The 20,332-nt window shown below is 49.4% G+C and overlaps 2 protein-coding genes across 9 annotated transcripts; one reads left to right on the top strand and one right to left on the bottom strand.

Moving 5' to 3' along the window:
* Window positions 1-2,461: 2,461 nt before the first annotated feature.
* On the bottom strand, window positions 2,462-12,552 carry ZNF319 (zinc finger protein 319). 6 transcript variants are annotated; one of them, XM_077931797.1, is made up of 3 exons: window positions 12,317-12,552; window positions 4,476-4,621; window positions 2,462-4,375 (listed from the first exon to the last, which is right to left on the bottom strand). In XM_077931797.1, exon 3 carries the CDS (start codon window positions 4,372-4,374, stop codon window positions 2,611-2,613), a length of 1,764 nt encoding a protein of 587 aa, XP_077787923.1. In that variant the 5' UTR covers window position 4,375; window positions 4,476-4,621; window positions 12,317-12,552; the 3' UTR covers window positions 2,462-2,610. The 6 variants fall into 6 exon arrangements, with proteins under 6 accessions (XP_077787923.1, XP_077787922.1, XP_077787921.1 ...); XM_077931796.1 differs by lacking the exon at window positions 12,317-12,552 and adding exons at window positions 7,869-8,010; window positions 10,044-10,155 and having other exon boundaries at window positions 2,462-4,621; XM_077931795.1 differs by lacking the exon at window positions 12,317-12,552 and adding exons at window positions 7,869-8,010; window positions 9,697-9,789 and having other exon boundaries at window positions 2,462-4,621.
* Window positions 9,992-18,880, top strand: USB1 (U6 snRNA biogenesis phosphodiesterase 1). Of its 3 annotated transcripts, none has more exons than XM_028739399.2 (7): window positions 9,992-10,123; window positions 13,842-14,002; window positions 15,635-15,818; window positions 15,967-16,020; window positions 16,288-16,393; window positions 16,886-16,966; window positions 17,648-18,880. In XM_028739399.2, the coding sequence occupies exons 2-7, from the start codon at window positions 13,885-13,887 to the stop codon at window positions 17,750-17,752; spliced, it is 648 nt and encodes a 215-aa protein (XP_028595232.1). In that variant the 5' UTR covers window positions 9,992-10,123; window positions 13,842-13,884; the 3' UTR covers window positions 17,753-18,880. The 3 variants fall into 3 exon arrangements, with proteins under 3 accessions (XP_028595232.1, XP_028595230.2, XP_028595231.2); XM_028739397.2 differs by lacking the exon at window positions 9,992-10,123 and adding an exon at window positions 12,583-12,737; XM_028739398.2 differs by lacking the exons at window positions 9,992-10,123; window positions 16,886-16,966 and adding an exon at window positions 12,583-12,737.
* Window positions 18,881-20,332: the final 1,452 nt, after the last annotated feature.

The raw sequence follows: 20,332 nt of genomic DNA, 5'->3' as shown, positions 1-20,332 counted from the left end.
GGGAGAACCACCACGTGCGCCTCCCTGAGCTATTTGGAAGGGTGGGATAAATCTGTCCATCAAATAAAGCAACATACAGAGAAAGGCAACGGGCTGCATTCACATTTAGCCTTGTTTTGTTTTCCTATGTCCTAAAGGCAAAGAACAGGCCCACTGGCTAGCTCAGACTTCCCCAACGTGGTGTTTTTTCCAGATGGTTTGGACTACAAGTCCCATCAGCCCCAACCGGCACGGAGACTGATAGGAGTTGTAGTCCAAAACGTGGAGCTCCACCAGGTTGGGCTAACTAAACAGGCCAAATCCTTTTCTGAGAATCGCTGTTTGTTTCCTTTCATCTTTAAGCCCCAGAGCCCCAGAGAGCCCCAACCACAAGCATATTTATTTTTCCTAGTCACATTTCTGGTGACTGATGACAAGACCTCCTTCAAAAGGGGGAGGTCAGGGCCTTCTCCCCCAAACATGCAGCTATTACCCCTTCTTCCTGTGCATGGTGTTTGGCCTCTCTGAGCAGGATGTGGGGATAAAGGGGAACAGCCCCTGACAAGGCCTCCAGTATGGAACTGAGATCACTGGCAGGCAAGAGCTTCCTGAGCAGCTGAGCCTTGGGAAGGGAGAGCCTGCAGCCTTGTCAATGCTGCCTTGGTTCCTCCGCTGAGCACTGGAGACACCAGGCCTGGAAACTCATTTGGACAAAAGAAGAAATTGCCCACAAAATGACCCTCCCTGCTTTCCTGAGCAGTTCCTGAGCCGACATCAGAGGGAAGGGGACCTTTCCTTTCAAAACATCCTGCTTAGCAGGCGACGGACGAGGGGACCCACCCAGGCCTTTTCAATTCAATCTGCCCAGCCTGCTGCAGAGCACAACCAGATGTTCTGCAAGACCATTCCTGGCCTCTTGATCACCAGTTTCCTCCCCAGAAAAGGAACAGAAGAGGAATTTTCATGACCAGTGTCACTCCTGTAGTTACGCAGTATATTGTGAACTCACTATTCAGTAACGTCAAAATGCAACGACTTTACCTGAGCGGACGTCTTTTAAGGATTCCAAGGGACAGCCAACTGAGCTACACAGATTTTTAATGAATATTAAACTGCTTTTTTAAAAAAGCAATATGAAAAATAATGAAGACAAACTCCATAAAAGTTAGTTCTATACAGTTGAGGTGTCGTGAAAGACAAGTCAGCAGGCCCTGCGTGTGGACAGGCACACGGCTCTGGGTCTTGAGAGGCAACTTTGGCCAGACCCATCCCAATGATCCACTTCTGTCCTCTTTTCATGTCCTGGGCAACTGGCAGGATGGATCCAGGGCTAGAAAATGGCCTTCCCAGTGCCACTCTGTGTGTCCCGTGTGAAACAGATAAAAAACAAACAAAAGCTTTTTTTGAGGGCTGCTCCATCGACAGTTCTTGCTCTACCTGCTGCAGCAGCCTCCCAATTTAATACAGTTTGGGGGCTGAGTGTGGAAAGGGCAATAAACCACACACAGTGTCCCACAGAACGGTCCCAAAGGAAAGCATTTCCAAAGTCTCTGTGATACCAGCTGTAGCTTATCTTATTGCCAATCATACCACTAAAGCAAATGGCGCTCCTCTAGATCACAATTCCAGGACAGATCTAGCAGCGCATTTTGAATGCTCCTTCCACCAAATTCTTTTTTTAGTTGCACATAAAAAACAAAACAAAAAACTTTCCTTCCATTCTGATAGAGCCTGGAAATGACACAGAGAACCTTCCCCCCTACAGTGTGAAGGCTCAAGCTTTGCCCTGGCTTTAGAAGACGTTTAAATATGTAAATGTGTTCCACCACACCCTCCCTCTCTGTCGCCTTTCACGCTGCCCTGGGACCACTCACACCACTGGCTTAGACAGCACCTTGAGAGCTCCGGTGTTTGGAGGAAATGAAAAGCCTCCAGCCCTGACGGTTTTGGACAACGGAAGCCAGGAAGAGCACAAGGGGCCTTCTCTCTCGGATGTATAAGGGTGAAAGACTAATCGGACCATCTAGTAGCTGGTTCCCTTCGAAGTTTCCCTCTCTCGGATGTACGCTTGAAGTGAACAGACACACACAAGCAGAATTTCCCTAGGGATGGCACCTTAAGGGAAGCCGTGCCCACAAAGTCCACCTCTCACCATTTCACCTGCCTAGCTTCCCTTGCTGCAGAGTCCTGCCCTATAAATTTCAAGCAGCAAATTTCTTTGAATATCACACTCCCCTCTGCAGACACGAATGAATCATGAGGGGCAGGGGTGGGGAGAAGATGAGGATCTGGATTTGGCTGGCAGGCTTAAGGAACATTCATCCTGACCCAAGAAACAGACACTGCGCCTGGAGCAGCAAAGCAGGCCTGAGTCACAGCTGGTTCCGAAGGTACACTCAGCCCATTCATAGGAGCAAATGGGCTGAACTGACCAATTGCTGAGCTCAGTGCTCACACAGAGGCCACTGCTGCTTACTCTAGCCCTCCCCACCCCCTCCACTGTTCGCAGGTTGGTCTGCAAAGGAGAAGGAAAGGGTCCCACATGGCCTAGTCGCTCGCCGTAGCCTAAGCCCAGCGCTAACAGGGCATGGAGGATGACATGAACCTTTTCCCGCCAGCAGGGGGAGATGCTCAGGGCAGGCAGGGTGCCACGGGGTACGTGCTGTCAGTGGAGGTATGCTGGGCGCTGTGCTCCTGCAGGAGGCCCAGGTCCAGAAAGCGCTCCCCGCACCACATGCACTTGTAATGTTGCTCCCGGGTATGGACGCCGTGGTGCTTGTTGAGGTGCTCGCGCTGCTTGAAGGCCTTCTCGCAGGCGGGGCACTTGTAGGGCTTTTCCCCGGTGTGAACCCGCCGGTGGCGCTGCAGGTCAGAGGCATACTTGAAGCGCTTCTGGCAGTCTGGGCACTTGAGGGGCCGCTCGCGGGCTGGGTCGCAGCGGTGCTGCACAAACTCAGAGGAGGAAAAGAAGCGGCGCTCGCAGAGGGTGCAGCGGAGGGGCTTCTCGGCGCAGTGCGAGGCCAGCTGGTGCTTCTGCAGGGCCGAGGCCCGCTTGTAGGCCTTGCTGCAGGCCGCGCACTTGAAGGGTCGCTCGGCGCTCTGCACGCAGCGGTGGCGCAGCAGCTCCGAGGACTGGCTGAAGCCCTTCTGGCAGGCGTTGCACTTGAAGAGGTTCTCGATGCCGTGGACGTGCTGGTGGTAGAGGAGGTGGGCCGGCTGCACAAAGCCCTTCTCGCACAGGGAGCACTTGAACGGCCCCACCGGCAGCTCCTGCTCGGCAGAAGGCGCTGGCGTGGTGGCGGTGCCCGCAACCGCCTTGTGGGTGCGGCGGTGGCGCATGAGGGCGTACTGCTGCTTGAAGCTCATCTGGCAGAGGTCACACTGGAAGGGGCGCTCCGTGCTGTGGGTGCGCTCATGCTGCCGGAGGTCCGAGGGGCGCCGGAAGGCCTTGTGGCAGGCGCCGCAGCGGAAGGGGCGCTCCCCGCTTGGGGTGCAGGGGTGCTGCAGCAGCTCGGAGGACTCCTTGAAGTGCAGCTCACAGACGTTGCAGCGGAAGAGGTGGGCCTCCCCGGAGTGGGCGTACATGTGGCGCACGAGGTGGGAGCGGTGCTTGAAGGCCTTCTCGCAGACGGTGCACTTGTAGGGCCGCTCGGCGCTGTGCGTGCGCTTGTGGTGCACCAGGTGGGAGGACTGGCTGAAGCTCTTGTCGCAGAGGCTGCACTTGTACGGCTTCTCCCCGGTGTGGACGCGCTCGTGCCGCGACAGCTCCGAGAGGTGCTTGAAGGGCTTCTGGCAGATGGAGCAGCTGTAGGGCTTCTCCACGGGAGTCCGGTTGAGTGCGGCCGGCTGCTGCGGTGGCGCAGGCTCCTCAGGGGCTGCCACGGCAGCCGCGGCGGCCTTGTAGGTCTTCTCACAGATGGAGCACTTGACAGCGGCGCTGCCGTTGTGGACGTTGTGGTGCTGGGCCAGGGAGGTAAGCAGGGAGAAGCCCATCTTGCAGACGCCGCAGACGAAGGGCTTCTGCTCCACTTGCAGGCACTGGTGCTCCAGGAGATCGGTGGCCTGGTGGAAGATCTTCAGGCACTGGGTGCACTGGAAGGAGCGGTCATGGCCCCCCTGCAGGCACTGGTGCTCCTGGGGGTTTGAGAGGTGCCCCAAGTCATGCCCACACAGCCCACATTTTGTGGAGGGCTCTCCGCCGCCAGCCGGGATGGAAGTGTGGTGCTGCAGGCTGCTGGGCTCCGGCTGGAGAAGGATGCCATAGACGGCACAGCCCAAGGGATTCTCCACCACAGCGCTGGAGGCGATGGGATGCTCCGGGAGGGCAGTGGTCCCAGCATGGTGCGGCGCCGGTGGTTGCTGCTGTGGGGGCTGCTGCGACCAGCTTTCTGACATGCTGGGGAAAAGAAATCGGGGTTTCCACAATAAGGGCTTCAGCTTCTCGACTGAGGCAAATCAATTAAGGAGATCTGAGTTCGCAGCAATTGCTCCCAAACCTGGAGGTGACAAACTCGTCGCACTGGGCGCAACAATTCCCCACCGCGGTACGTCTCAAACCAAAGCAGACACCAGCAGACGGGACATCCTAAAGGATGCAGGAGGCCTTTTGCCTGGAACCAGAATGGGTATCAAGGAAGGGAACCTGCAAGGAAAGACAGCAATTCAGAAAAAAGCTGCTTATCTCGCTTAAAAAGCATATTTAATCTACTAATGATTACTTCCCCACCACCCACAACTGCGAGGAGAACAAGCAAACAAAAAATTAATTTTAGGCCAGAGACCGCAGGCTGGAGATTGCAGAAGTGTTTCTCCAACTAGGGACAAACCTTTTTCCATATTGAAAGCTTATATTGAAAACTTACACAACCATTGTTCACAACTCTGCCATGCAAGTTCCAAATACACGACTATACTAAAAAAAGCTGTGCAGCTTGAAGCAATTGCTACTGGAGAATTATCAACGGACACTTCCAAGGCTAGCCAGGAAGGCAGTCTTGAAGTTAGCAACAAAACACTCACTAATTAAGAAACGAGAACTCCCAAATGAGCAACTGGAATGGCTGCAGATCTCTCCTGAAGGACCCACCCATTTCAAGACATCCTGCATAAAACTTTGGATAATTTTTTAATTATTTTTTTTAAAAAGCTTGGAAGCAAGCTGCTGTCCCCACTAACATTTTAACTCTAAGAGGAGGCCTATTTCACTAGGGGACACACACTAGTTGCAAGCAGCATAGACAGACATGCACAAGATATTTATGGAACAAAAAATTAGACAATACATGGACAAGAAGGCTCTCAGTGACTACTAGCCACAATGGCTTTGGGAATCCCAATAAGGGAGAGTGCTATTGCATTTAGGTCCAACTTGTGGGCTTCCCATATGTATTTATTGAATTTATATCCTTGAAGGAGCCCAGAGTGGCAAACACATCCACAACATAAAAACAAATGAAAAAAAATCCTATTGTGCATCAATGGGGACACCACACACAATTTTGTCTTAAAGGTTTTGGTGCAATGGTTGGCTTTAGTGGGAAAGTGAGGTGAAAAACAACAACTGATGTCTGAGAGGGGTCAAACTGAAAAGTACATTTGATGGCACGGGGTCCCCTCTCATAACTTATGTGACTCAGCAGAAGGGTCAATTTCTTTCACCTGCATCTCAGAAATCTATGTAGCTGGATAAGATTCCCAAACATTGTTGGTCACTGGCTTGAAAACCAGAGCTAAATAAGACAAAAACATTATGTGCTTCTTGAAATGTGCTTTACATTTTTTATTGTGAATCTGTAGAAAGCTATCCAACTTTCTCATTTTATTTATGATGCTAGAGTTTGTGGAGGAGGGTGTTATACCCAGGCTAAGTTATGCCTTGGTTCCGAGTTTCGTTCCTGTTTGTTTTGTATTTTATCATGTGTACATCCTACAAGAATCTTTTGATGAACCTACTTTTTTAAAAAAATCTTAAAAGAGTTAAAATGTTATAAAAAGTTTCAGTTAAAACATAGTCACCTGGCTGGCCACTGAGAGAACAGGATATTAGACTAGATAGAGGAGTCCAGCCTAACCCAGATTCAGAACTTATTTAATGTTGTTATGCTTTTAAAAAGACCTAAACAATCCCTTTGTGTAAGTCTGTATGGCCAGGGTTCCTTTTTTCATACCCTTTTCAATCTACAGTCTGCCCAGGAGCATTTATATTGCTTTACCATGCTTGTTTTCCTTTAAAAACATCAGCCCTGGTAGATAATTTAGGTTGTAGGGCACACAGTGCCTGTGGTGTCAAGAGAACTGAGTATTTTCTCTATCCTCTCATATGCTTGGTTAGAAAAGAGCTTGCAGAGGAATCCAGGAAGCAAGTAGAACACACTCTGGACTCAAGCTAAGCTAGTAAGCCAATATATTGCAATGGCCTAACCTTCAGGCTAAACACACCTGAGGATCTTTGACCTCTAGAACCTGATGCAGCCATATGAGCTTATTAAACATATTAGTAGCATATATGTTGCGGGGGGCAGAGGGAGAGAAGAAAATGACTGATGGATGCAGAACCCAGATGTCTGTTTCTTTTTATTTATTAATAACTTGGTAGTTAGAAATGGATCCTTTCCCCAGAGAACTGTGTGGCATTTTAGTCTTAGTGGCACTTCTGGAAAAAAAAGCTGGTCAGCTTGCTGGAATGCAGAGAAAAACACCCTTCTGGCTACGGTTTCATCCCTGCTGGACTAACAGTACACATCAATTCTTCAAGATCCATTTTCTGTTCCTAATGTTCAACCCTGCCATCATGTCCAAAGCAAGGAATACCCATTCCATCATGTTTCCCCCTCACTGATTTGGGGAGCACAACCAGGGGCTCTCCCAGGATTGACTCTCTCCTCCTCTTCCTCCTGCCCAGATCTCCATCATTCTGATAGCTCCTCGTTGTCCCAGGTGTTCAACATGGAACACCCTTTGCTGACCTGAGGCACTCCCATCCACTTCAATTTTAACCTGAGGGTTGTCATTTGTCCAGTTTTAACTTTAACTTTAATTTATTTGAATTAATTTTGGGATGCATTTTAATAAATTGATTGCTTGTTTTTATGCATGTTGTATTATTTATATATTAGCCGCTCTGAGCCCGGCTCTGGCCGAGGAGGGCAGGGTACAAATAAAATATTATTATTATTATTATTCAGTCAGCAACCACTGTAGCCTGGAACATCTGGAGCATCCCTGGTTGGCAAAGGCTGACCTATTTATATCCACACACAAAAATGCACATCTAAAGTTTTGTGAGATTTGTTTTGTTTTTCAGCCCAAACCAGTTTACCCCAGAGTGACTGGGGAAACCCAGCCAGATGGGTGGGGTATAAATATATTATTATTATTATTATTATTATTATTATTACAGATAGGTAGCCGTGTTGGTCTGCCATAGTCAAAACAAAACAAAATTCCTTCCAGTAGCACCTTAAAGACCAACTAAGTTAGTTCTTGGTATACCAAGAACTAACTTAACTCATACCAAGAACTAACTTAGTTGATCTTTAAGGTGCTACTGGAATGAATTTTTATTATTATTATTATTATTATTATTATTATTATTATTATTATTATTGAAAACTCTGGAAAACTGGGCTCTGCCCGAGCTGGAGCTTCAAAACACACTTTCCACTGATCACAATTCTCCTTTGCCAAAGATTGTCCACACTACTAAGTTATTTGCTAACCTGCACCATCAAGAGTCCATGGAACAGAGCTGGCTATAAATAAACATCCAGAAACGGGGCAGGATGTCACCAGGGACTGTGTGTACAGTTCAAGCTGCATCTCTCTGGACAGCAGCAAGCACTTGTACAAGCACCCTGCCACAAAATGGGTAACTCAAAGGCCAAGTTCACCTTCTCCATGGCTGCCATGGGATGGGTCAAGGCCATCCCTCCAACCTGCCTGCCTTCACCTCTGTCTTTCCTGCCATAGCACAAAGGGGACAATCCATTTTGTACTGTGCTCAAGATTATTGTTTTTCGTTCTTTGAAGACCCTTGCACAAAGAAAATAAAAAGTTTAAAATTAATATAAAGAGGCAGCCAGGTAGACAAACATCATTTGTTGACAATATGACATCAGCTCTACAAACACTTAGCTGAACGCTAATCAAAGTTGCATCTAGTATTTGCATAGCTATCTGGAAAGCACAAGATACAAATATGAAATAAATACCTACTGCATCTTCAGCCCATCTCTTGAACCCCTCTGTCTGCTGGATACCAGTTAACCAGACTTCCCCAGTCTGGTACGACCCAGATGTTTTGGACTACAACTCCCATCAGCCCCAACCATCACTAACCTATTAGTCAGGACTGACGGCAGTTGTAGTCCAAATCTTCTGGAGGGCACCAGGTTGGGAAAGGTTGGTGTAAACATGCAGGTGACAAAACTGCCCCAGGGGATGGGAAGAGCTTCTCAACTGTCCTCATGCCAAGGAACAAAAAATATCTGACAATACAATACAATACAATGAGGGCAGGTGTGTGTGTGTTAAGATGGTTGCCCATGTAAGCAAGCTAGCAACAGCCAGGTATCAAGTGGTGGAGAAGCAGAAGCAAAATGTCCCACAGAAAAGAAACAATCCAAGAGGGGAAAAGCTCAAGAATTCAAGCAAGCAAATCCACAGCCAAACTATAGGAAAGAAACCTTCCAGTTTGGTGAAGCAGAGCCCCCTATCACAAGTTTTCTTGGAAATTGGTCTATCTGGGGACCAGCCTTAGAGCTTAAGAATTTTACTGTAAACTGGTGCCCTCCAAATGTTTTGGTACTATAGCTCCCATCATCTCCAGTGATCACATCTCTACTGAGCCCAAGGAAACATCTGTACACCCTGTTGCCAATCCATCTACAGTACTCTCTCAAGGTGCATAAGATAAGACAGCAGCGTAACTGTGAACTCTCTGCTCCACTACCTTAAAACACTGGGACATTCAGGCAGACAAAAAAAAGTACTTTTTTCACGCAGTTTATAGTTAAAACTATGGAACTCACTCCCATGGGAGGCAGTGACGGCCACCAACTAGGGTGGCTTTAAAGGAGGGCTATTCTTAAGTTTTTAAAAGCAGCTCCATCTCCTCACTCAAGGGCACGATAATTTGGCCAGTTTCTCTGCTTGAGCCTATCTTTAGAGAGATGCTCAGCTGCATACAACTGCCCTCTTCCAACTTACAGAGAATTTCACCTTGCCAGGTTTTGCAGCTCAGTGGCACAGCATCTACTTTACACACAGATGGTCCCAGATTCCCTCCTCCAGGTAAAAAAGGATCCTAGGTGGCATAGAAAGGTTCTTCTCTGCCAGAGACTTGGGGGGCTGCACCCACCCCAAGAAGCCAGGTGTAGGCTGGACAGTCCAGAGCCCGTGTGTGGCTAAAGGCTGCTTCACTGGTCCTCTCCCTTCAGATTGCCCAGGGCCACATCCTGCCTAACATGACCGCAGAAATGCCCTGGTGGGTGACTGGGTTGTTAAGGGCTTCTCCACATTGCAGAGCCCATCGAGATGGTTCATCCCCATGCCCTGCAACGCAAAGGTTCCCCCCCCCCCCGCCCCCAGGCAAGATGCCAGCCTTTTTTTTGGCCAGGAAGGCGCCCTCCGGATGTTGCTGGTCGCCAACTCCCATCAGCCCCAGGCAGCTGTGCTAGCCAAAAACATCTGGAGTTGCGGGGGGGGCGATCTACACACCTGGAGGGCCGTATGTTGCCCCAGGCCGCCGGCCAAGAGGTTGCGACGAGGCCGACCGGGTCAGGCGAAGGGCTGCCTCGCCCCGCCGGCCCGGGAGCGCCGCCTTCACATGTTATCGGGGCGTCTCCCGTGCCGCTGGCCGGGCCTCGGCCTACTCCGTCCAAGGAGCAGGGCAGGCGGCCCCGCTCGGGGCCAGGAGCGCCTTTTTCCTCCTCCTTCCTCCGCCGCCCGCGGGGAAAGCGACCGCCGCCCCGCTCGGCTCCGTGTGGCCGGCGGGGCAGGAGCTCCGGGGCGAGGAAAGAGGCGCTTTAGCGTCGCCCTGCCCAGCTTCCTCCCTTCTCCCCTACCTGGAGAGCGAGGCCCGGAGGTGTCGCGCGGCCTGCTCGCCCCGTCGAATCCCCGGCCTCGCGTAGCAGCAGTCCCAGCGGTGAGGAGAGGCGAAGCGGGGCATGGGCCGGGAAGCGGCGGCGGCGGCTAGGGGAGGGGGGGCGGCGTCGAGCCAGCCGGAGGAGGGGAAGGAGGAGGCAGAGGAGGAGGAGGAGGAGGAAGGGGCGGCGTCCAGCAGGGGAAGGACCCAGCCGTGGGATCGGGGCCGCCCTCTGCCGGACCGCGCGGAGAACTGCGGCGCTCGGGCCGGGTGAGGAGGGAGGAACTGGGGGGAGAGGCCTCCGCTCCGTCGCTTACCGAGGCACGGCGGCAAAACTGTAGCCGATACTGCTGCTCAGATGCTTCGGGGGCTTCATCCATAGCAGGATTAGAAAGGCAGGCAGGGAAGCGGGGATCCTTTTTCGCACCCAGCCTATTGCCATAGCAGCCAGTTGCAGCTGCGCATCCCCGACGCCAAAAGCCGCCAGGCCTCCAAATCCCCCGCCCCGGGTCAGCAACAATAATAACCCCAAGACAGGAGAGTTCACACGATACGCCCGAAAGAGAGTTAGGTCCTCGCCTCTCTCTATTGCGGACAAACCTCGTGGAGGGCGAAGGTCTCCTGCGCAGCGCCCGCGGGCCCGTTAGACCCGAGGCGGAGGAACAGAAGGGCTGGCCTTGCCACGAAGTGGTCCAGAGGGGGAGAGAGAGAGAGAGAGAGAGAAGCGGGTGTGCAAGGAGAGCAAGTGTCAGTGGGGCTGTTGCGGCTGAGCATGGCTGGCTTCCGGCCCTCTTCCAGGATATTCCATTCATCTCCCCCTCTGCCCCCTCCCAGTAAGAGCTGTTTGACAGTGGAACAGATTCCCTCAGAAGGTGAAGGAGTCTCCTTCATGGGAGGTTTTTAAGTAGAAGTTGAATGGCCATCTGTCAGGGATTCTTTAGCTGCAATTCCTGCATTGCAGGGGGTTGGGCTAGATGACCCTTGGGGTCCCTCCCAACTTTGATGATTCCGCCAAGCTTTCTGTCCCCTGCCTCGGCCTCAACAGTCATCCAGCCAGTTCCATGCCCATCTGACATTCTCAGGAGTCATTAGGCTGCTGTCTCCTCACTCCAAACAGGTTTTGTTTCCCAAAGTTTTCTTGTACTTATGCCAACCTGGGGTGTCCCTCCCCCTGCCCACTTCAAACCTTGTTTGTGGCTGCTGGTGCCATTGAGCGCAAGCCCTTGGAGAACCAGTGTGGTGTAGTGGTTAGAGTGTCAGAGTAGGACCTGGGAAACCAGGTTCAAACCCCCTTACTTGGCTATGAAGCTCATTGGGTGATGACCTTAGGCCACTTGCTGCCTCTCAGCCTAATCTACCTCACAAGGTTGTTGTGGGGAGTCAGTGAGGACAGGAAGGTCCATGAATGCCACCTTGAGTCCTTGGAGAAAAAGGTGGGTTATAAATGCAATAAAACTACTGAGGTCACTGCTAGTATATATATCAACCTTCACCCAACCTGGTGCCCTCCAGATGTTGGATTATCAGGTTAGCAAAAGCTGATGTGTATTGTGAAGTTGTGCCTGAAGTGATTGAAAAATGCTCCACCGCTTCACTACCAACTAACTGCAAGAAGCGTTTGACAGGTTCCTTATTCATGGAGCCTTCATGAAGCAACCCAACCACTTTACGAAAAGTTATGATTCTAAAATCTGGTTAAATTGGAGCTGGATCATGCTTTGAAGAGTTGTGAACTTTACTAGAAGAACAAAAGACTCAGAGTTTTAAGTCATGATATTGGAAATGGATAGTCAACGTTCACACCTTTCAAAGGAAAGGAAAGAGATCTTAATCTTGCAATCTCACAATGTTCCTTCCATGATAGGAAAATGCTCTAAAATACTATTGCTGTGGTAATTGACTCATTGCAAAATTCAGCTGGTTTTATAAACAAGACTATGCATCTTAGTCTTGATGCTTACTTACCTGGTGCTTTCCCGCGCTTAACCCAATTAGAAAATATTTGGGAGAAATCATGCAGCTCAGAAATAATGAGCCCCACTGACTTATTTTCTATATTGCCCTCGGTTCCCATAGGGAAGCAGACATCACCTGCCTTCTTTGCTGCTAGCCCCCCCCCCCCCCCGCCAAAAGTATTTGTAATGAATTTTAATAACAAAACAAGTTGCAGGGAAAAAAAATGTTTTTTAAAAAGAGAAAGTTATCACAGTTGCGATACAACGATACGATTTACGAAGTCAAATATCAAAACACCAATTCGATGCTGAAACATGATGCTGATTTCCACCGTTCGTCTTACCGCTCGGCCCACACGCGAACGCGCGGGAAAAGGCTCTCCCGAAGCGACCCGTAAGCGACTCCCAGCGCTACGCATCGCGAGTCTAAACGTCTATAGCCACTGCCGGGTGGCACCAGCATGACTTCAGCAAGCTTCGTTCATTAAAAGAGGCGCTTTTGCGCAGGCGCAGTAGTCCCTCTTTCTCCCTAGGCTGCGGAAGTGGTATCCTGACGTGCCGGCCATGAGTAGAGTGGCGGCGGTCGCAGGTCTGGTGGGCTACAGCAGCTCCGACTCGGAAGATGAGAGCGCATCCTCGGGAGCGCAAGGGGAAGGCGGCGAGGCCGGCGGCGCAAGCTCGGCGGAGGGACGTCAAGGCCGCCGCTCTCCCGGCGACAGGTGGGCGTATCAGTTCAACACAGAAAGCCCCCTTCCCTTTCAGCCGGAAAAGACACGCGGAAAAGGAAGACGGAGTAGGGAGGGAAAAGGAAAAAGGCAAACTCGGGCACCAGTTCTTAAATATTTTTTGTAAACTGCTTTTAGGTTGTTGTTTTTTCCCCTACAATGGAGCAGTGTATAACTTTTAAGAAATAAATAAAATGGCAGGTTCTTATAAGGACCATCTAGATTGGGAACAATTCAGAGGCAGCAGGAAGGGTTGGGCTGGGTCCTGCTTTCTTTCTCTCTCCCCCTGCCACCCCATGGACTGGTTTGTGCCGCTGTTGCCCCTTCTTCCTCCTCCCGACACCTTTTGGTGGATACCTCCCAACAGTTCCATGCACTTCCTGGTGCAATTGGTGCCAGCTGCTTTCCTTTAAAACACCTCAGTGCCACCCCTTAGGGTCTCAAGGCAAGGTCTGAGCCTTGCTGCTTTGGGGCCCTTTTGGCACGAGAAAGCACCAGCTGAGCCAGGGGTCTTCTGCAGAAGCCCCAGCAACTGAGCTACCGCCATTCCTTATTCTGTCCCAAAGCTGAGTGGGTTGGGGCAGAGCCCCGTCCTGCTACCCACCAGAGTTTCCCAGAGGTTTGCAACGATTAAAACAATTATTAAAATGTAATTCAGACTGAAATCAACAGCATAGCAATCGAAATAAAGCAGATACAGGGCTGCAGTTAATTCACAAGGCAACAATGTTTTTGCTTCTCCACAAAAAGCAGAGAGGATGTATTTAGTTACAGTACTTTCCCTAGAGCAGGAAAAACCCAATGCTAGATACAAATTTGATGTAGGGAGGTCATCTGAAATATTTTTCTGCCCAGTTTTCCTCAAACCACACTCTTTCTGGGCATGATGGGTTGCTCTGTTTCTCCATGCATTGCAGAGCCATCAGTATCCAGCCACTTGACTTATTTTTGCACTCATCTGAGTGCTGAAGTTGTGGGTAGGACATGGACTGAAAAATGTGTGCAGTGTGCAGGGGCCAAGAGTCATTTGGCCTGTTTTGCTCCAAATAAAGAGTATTAAAAGGGCTGGGAATTCTCTTTTCTCCCTCTGCCTTGCAGCTCAACAGCTCCTCGCCTTCCTGTGCCGGACAGCGTGCTATGTATGTTCAGAGATCAGGAGGAGGCAGAGACAGTGGTGGACGACAGCAGCAAGCATGGAGGCCGCCTGCGGACCTTTCCCCATGAGCGAGGAAACTGGGCAACACATGTCTACGTGCCTTGTGAGTGCCCTTCTGCTCTTTGTCCTCTTCTCCGACCCCAGTGTCACTAGGAAGTCAAACTCTGGAAACACACATCTTTGGGATTCAGCCAGAAATGGTACCTTTTCTCCAAGGAGCAGAGCCCTTCCAGCTGTTTGATCTGTATGGCAGAGAAGTGCCATTCCAATGGGCAAAAGGAGGGAGGTGCCCACAGAGCCACAGTCACAACTTAATGTGGCTGGCCAGACATCCTTAATAGAATTACTGACACAGAATCATAGAATTGTAGGGTTGGAGGAGACTTAAAGGGTCATCTAATCCAACCCCTGACAGATGGCCATCCAATCTCTGTTTAAAAACCTCAAGTGAAGGACAGTCCACCACTTTCCTAGGGAGTCTCTTCTCCTGTCGATCATCTCTTACAGTCAGAAAGTTCTTCCTGATCTTTAGTTGGAATCTCCTTTCTTTTGTCATTTAAATCCATTGGTTCGGGCCCTCCCCTCTGGAGCAGCAGAAAACAAGCTTGCTCCATTTTCCATAGGACAGCCCTTTAGATATTTGAAGGTGGCTATCATATCACCTCTCAATCTTTTCTCCAGGCTAAACATGTCTAAGAGGATAGCTCTTTTCAAACACCTCAATAGAATGCCACAACTGCTGTAGAAGGTGCCTGGTTCAATCGCCAGCATCTCCTGGTAGGGATGAGAGAGACTCTCCCTGTCTGAAACCCTGGAGAGCCACTGTCAGTGTAGACAATACTGATCCAGATGGGCTAGTGGTATGGCTCTGTATAAGGCAGCTTCCTTTGTTCCTATTCATAATATGGGGGGGGGGGGGACCAGATCAGAAGCACCACAGATCATTTAACTGCAACAAAGTGTTGCGGTGTAAAGCACTGCTCCAGATATGCTCTTGTCCACTCCTATGTCTGCCTCACAGGGACATCACCACACACACACACCCCTTTCATAAGAGCTGACCAACATTTCCCCAGTTACATGGGTGACCCTGAGTCTTGGCAGGAGGCTTAAGCCATATCTATGACACCCACACCCTGGGTTTGACTACAGGCATATCTGCGGTGTCTTTCCAAAACCACCATGGAGCTTTTTCACAGACGCCTGTGAGCATGCAGCTCTGCCCTTTTCTGCACACAAAAAAAATCACTTTCCCCCTACCCCAAAGTTCCTGGAAGTTGCCAGTTTGTCACCTTTCTCCCCAGCAACAAAGTACACCTCAAATCATTCCACAGCCAGGGGGCAGTAGCAAATGAGCAGCAAGTGTTGAGGGAGGCCCAGATGCAGACCTCACCTACTCACTCCGTGGGGTCTCTGCTTCTTGCCTTGTTCTGTCCCAAACCAGAACACCAGCTCAATCACACCTTCCTGCTTCCTTCAATGGCAGAGGTAATATAGAGCCATCGTGACTAGGGGAGACTTGGGGTAGACAAAGAGCATCTTTTTCTACCCATCCACAGGTACTGGTTGGTAGTGGCTGTAGGGTAGAGGAGGCCATTGTAATCCACATTTTACAGACAAGATTTGAGGCCTGGAAAGTATGACTTACCACCAAGTTGCCACCACAGCTTAGCAGAGATGCACCCACGCACCCACCTGCTCCAATCCTCCACTGTTGTTCTACCGTTCTGTACAGATGAGGCTCAGGAGGACTTCCTCGACCTGCTCCAGCTCCTCCTCCTGCGTGCACGTGCATCCGTGCCATCATTGACGGCTATGGCAGAGTTCCACATCAGCCTTTCTCAGGGTGTGATCCTGCGCCACCACTGGATAAGCCCTGTTGTCCAGTCCCTCAAGGAACACCTGGCTTCCTTCCCCAGGTAAGAGAGTGACTTAAAGGCTCCAGGGAGGGGCAAATCAGAAAATCCACTCCCCAGCCCCTGGGTCTCAGTATGCCTTACTTCTTCTCCCCTGTCCGCCTTCTCTTCATCTTGCAAAGGAATCAGATGGATTCTTTCCCCATTTCAGGTTCACCTGTAGAGCAGATCGAGTGACGATTTACACCAATGATCCCAAAAGCAGGTGAGTCAATGGCACTGAGGCTACTCCTCAGAGAGTAATAGGCTGCTTTGCATCATGTCCTCAGGATGAAATTGCCAACCATCCTGTGGCTTGATTGGCACAAGCAGAATAATTGCACAAGGACAAGGTTGGTAGAGAGGAGGCCAGTGTTTGCCTCAAGTGGGGCAGTATCTTATTGGTGCCCCCTCGGCCCTTTGGGGCAAAGGGGGCACTCATGGTGAACATTAACATTGAACTGCTCTAAGATTCTGTCAAATCTCTCTGCAGGACCTTCATTGGCTTGGAGGTAACTTCTGGGCATTCTCAGCTCTTGGAGTTGGTTTCTGAAGTGGACAGAGTTATGGAGGAATTCAGTCTCCCTTCTTTCTACAAGGTAAGACTTCCACTGTTCTAGGAGGGAGTGGAGTCTGCAAAAAGAGGCTGCTGCTGAATGACCAAGGCCCTGGAAGTAAACAGTTTATTACATAAACTGTTTATTACATTATATATATAATATATAGTTTATTTTTATATTATAGATAGATAGATAGATAGATAGATAGATATAGAGATAGATAGAGTTTATTACATTATATATATACAATGACCAACCGAGTGCCCTCCAGATATTTTGGCCATCAGCCCCAACCAGTATTCCCAAATAAGACTGCAGATCTCATGTGATATGTGTATAAACTAGCTGTGGTAACCTAAACTTGTTGAAGAAACCAACCAGCCCACCCAAAGCCTCCTTCTTTGCCCTGGAGTCTCATTTCCATGGAAGGGTGCTCAGCTTCTACCAGGAATTCTGAGGTGGTGGCACCTAGCTGGGTTAGTGCAGCTTCTCCAGATTCTTAGCACCTGCTTTTTTCTGGCTTCTGTACAGAATCCCTCATTCCATCTCAGCCTCGCATGGTGTGTTGGAAACCTTTCTGAAGAACTTGAAAGTTGTCTTCAGGAGTTGCAGGTAACCACCTCGGATGTCATTCACAAGCATAGATGTTTAAGGAATTAAACAACCTGGAGTTCCACAGAGAGGGTACTGCAACTATAAAGCTATCTCTACATCTCCCTCTTCTTTAAATCGGCCTTCCCCAACCTTATGTCTTGGACTACAATTCCTGCTGGCCGGAGCTGATGTGAGTGCTGCTCCAAAAAACATCTGGGGAAGGCTGATTTAAATGTTGATGGGAGACAGAGCAGGCACACAGGAAGGTCTGTGTAGGAGAATGTGCTCCTTCCTGCACACAGGACCCACACTGTGAAGGGCTCCAAAAGTCAAAACCAGCAGCCCTGAACTGGACTTCAAAGCCAATTATTACAAAAGTAGATGGGCCCAGATGGGAGCACAAAGCCGTAAGGACATCGGAAGAGCTCTGTTGGATCAGGCCAATGGACCAACTAGTGCAGCATCCTGTTCTTGCAGCGGCCAGCCAGATGCCTCAGTGGGAAACCCTGGAAGCAGGATCCGAGCACAAGAATGCTCTCCTCTCCTGTAGTTTCCAGAAACTGGTATTCAGAAGTATAAGCCCTCCCCTACCCACATTTGGCACATGTCCAGCATGCTGCCTGTTAAATGTTCAGGGGCCAATCAGATTCCTGGACTCTGCATAATATATACCCCTCTCTCCTCCTTTGTCTTTTCCAGGAGATTGTGAATAGGTTTGAGGACTCTTCATACCTTGTGCGAATCCCTGGGGCCGAAGTCCGTTGCAAGTCTGGCAAGAAGATCTTCTCCTTCCCTTTACGGTAGGAGCTGGGAGAATAATCCGCAGCAGCCGCCAGCTGAGGATGGACCTTACCTACTGTTTTGCCAGGACACAAGGAATGGTCGGAAGCAACAAATGATATTCGTGGCTCAGCAGTAAGATGGTGGTAGCCCCTTGCCCCCATTGCTCATTGTTAAGGGTCTTGCAAGTGATTGGCCTAAGGTGAAGGGTCCAGTGCTACAAAAGAATGCAGAGGCTACATTAACAGCCACAGCTTTGTGCCAGGATGATTATTGAGGGAGTTGTGACATGCAAAAGTGCCATTCAGTTCTGAGGGCCAGTTGAAAAAGATGCTCAGTTTTGAAGTGGACAACAGCTGAGTGGAATCTCTCCTGATCTGGAGGACAACAGAAATTACCCATTAGAAGTTTGAGAGGATCCCTGCCTGCCCCTAAAGCTGATGTCACAAGAAGCATTTGGCTCAAAAGCATCCTTGCTAGTTGAGAGCATGAAGCCTCCTGGCTGTCGGACTGAGCTGTTAGCTAAAAATGGATCAAATGAGAAACAGAAGTACAGATCCCCACCTTGTGTGGACACTTTCAATAGCCACCAGTCTATATATTGGGGTACGTGGAGGTGCGAGAAGGGGCATTGGGTAGTGTTTTTGTCAATTGGCCAGATAACCGCCAGGGGTCAGTGTTGAGTTGGCTTTCCTTACCATCACTTCACAGTCTGCATCTTATGGAGGTTTAATTGCCCTGTCTTTCTCCCCATCCCATGCTGGTTGGGGCCGATGGGAATTGTAGTCCAAAACTTCTGGAGGCCACCAGGTTGGTACGGGCTGCATAAAGGGTCTATAAAGGTATCTCTCAGGGAATTCTCAGCTTGCCCAAAAGGCCACCACACCAGAGTTCTGTGGGGTAAAACAGGACAGGTATACATGTACCAACTTACAACTGGTTTAAGAACAGAGTGTAGGAAAAACAGCCTTGATTTGCGGTATTGGGGGGTGGGGTGCCAATTGGAGCTGAAAGACGGTATTAAATATTTTTTTATAAGTGTAAATAAATCTGCAAAGGTTTGAATTAAGTTTTATATTGCTGTTACAATCTGCCTTGGAATTTTCAGTGAGAAACTGTATCAACAGTTTTTAATAAATATAGTTTCCTGTTGTTGGAGCTGCTGTCTCTAATGCCCGGGGCAGGCAAATTCCATGCTAGGGAATATTAGGATATGGACTGAAAATAAGAACATAAGAAGAGCCCTTCTGGGTCACGCCAATGGCCCATCTAGTCCTGTTCTCAAAGTGGCCAAGAAGATGCCCGAAAGCAGGACCTGAGCTCAAGAGCCTTCTCCCCTCCTGAGGTTTCCAGCAACTGGTATTCAGAAGCCTTGCTGCCTCAAAGATAGCCAGCATAGTACATGAATCTGTTACATGGGCTGCACTTGCAATACTATGTACAGTTCTGGTTGTCATAACTAAAAAAAAATAAATTAAAATACATTGTAGAGCTGGAAGGGGTACAGAAAAATAACCCAAGCAACCAATTAGTTAGAGTACTTGCAGAAGGAGGAAAAGCTAAAGGGTTTGAGGGTTTTTTTTAGCTGGGAGAGGGGAGCTTGTGCAAGGAAGGGGAATACAATGAAGGTTTATAAAATTATGCAACATATCCAGAAAATATTCTCCCTTATAGTATTATAAGGTGGGTCCACTTAATGAGATAGATTGGCAGTTGATTCAGGACAGATTTAAAGTCTTGCCTCAGGCTTCCCTTACCTAGTGCCCTCAGATGTTTTGGACCACAATTCCCACAAGCCCCAGCCAGCATAGCTAATAGGACTTGTAGTCCAAAACATCCAGAGGGCGCCAGGCTAAGGAAGGCTGTAGCACCACATACAATACACAGTTTATAGAGTTTGCTCCCACGAGTTGTAATAATGGGGCTGTAAAGGAGTATTTAACAAATCTTTGGACAGCAATTGATAAAGTTGCTTCATTATAATTCATTTATGAATGACCTTTTTCATCTGCATCTGTGTCAAAGCAATTAACAAAAAGCGCACATTAAAAATGCTCTTAAATAGTTTTTAAAACAGTACAAAAATAAAATACAAAATGAGCACCTAAGACTCTTCTCCTCCAGCTGGAAAAGCTTGTCAAAACAGAAAATTCCTTCAGTTGTTTCCGGAAGCACAGAAGTGAGCACCTGTTGTATCTCGACAGGAATGCCGTTGCACAAAACAGGTGCAGCCAGGCTGAGACCCCTGCTCCAAACCACTATGGAGTGGACTTCTGATGTCTGGGGGCTTGAAAGGAGAAGCTCTCCTCCAGTGACCCACTGGAGGCATATAAGGGACAAGGCAATTCTCTCAAGTATCAATTGAGGCTAATAACCTACCCAGCTCAGTATTGTCTATAGGCCACTGGCTCTCTCTGCTAGCCCACCTAGAGATGCGAGGGTGGAACCTGGACTTTTCTACAAGTAGAGCATCAACTTTGTCCCTGAGCTATGGCCTCCTCCTTCCTATGGGTATGTGCTGAAGGTCCGGCGTCACAGGAAGAATTCCTCTGAATACACGTTGCGGGAAGCAGCTGTCATCTTCTGTGTCCTGCTTATCGGTTG

The sequence above is a fragment of the Podarcis muralis genome, chromosome 7, assembly GCF_964188315.1.
Source record: "Podarcis muralis chromosome 7, rPodMur119.hap1.1, whole genome shotgun sequence".
NCBI lineage: Eukaryota > Metazoa > Chordata > Lepidosauria > Squamata > Lacertidae > Podarcis > Podarcis muralis.
This window is presented reverse-complemented; position numbering and strand designations above follow the sequence as displayed.

Excerpts from the sequence above, each read along its gene's own strand:
- USB1 (XM_028739397.2), top strand. The coding sequence starts at position 12,583 with ATGAGTAGAGTGGCGGCGGTCGCAGGTCTGGTGGGCTACAGCAGCTCC. Across the intron at positions 14,003-15,634 it reads AACACATGTCTACGTGCCTT|ATGAGGCTCAGGAGGACTTC; the intron begins GTGAGTGCCCTT and ends CGTTCTGTACAG. Across the intron at positions 15,819-15,966 it reads CACCTGGCTTCCTTCCCCAG|GTTCACCTGTAGAGCAGATC; the intron begins GTAAGAGAGTGA and ends TCCCCATTTCAG.
- ZNF319 (XM_077931797.1), bottom strand. The coding sequence starts at position 4,374 with ATGTCAGAAAGCTGGTCGCAGCAGCCCCCACAGCAGCAACCACCGGCG.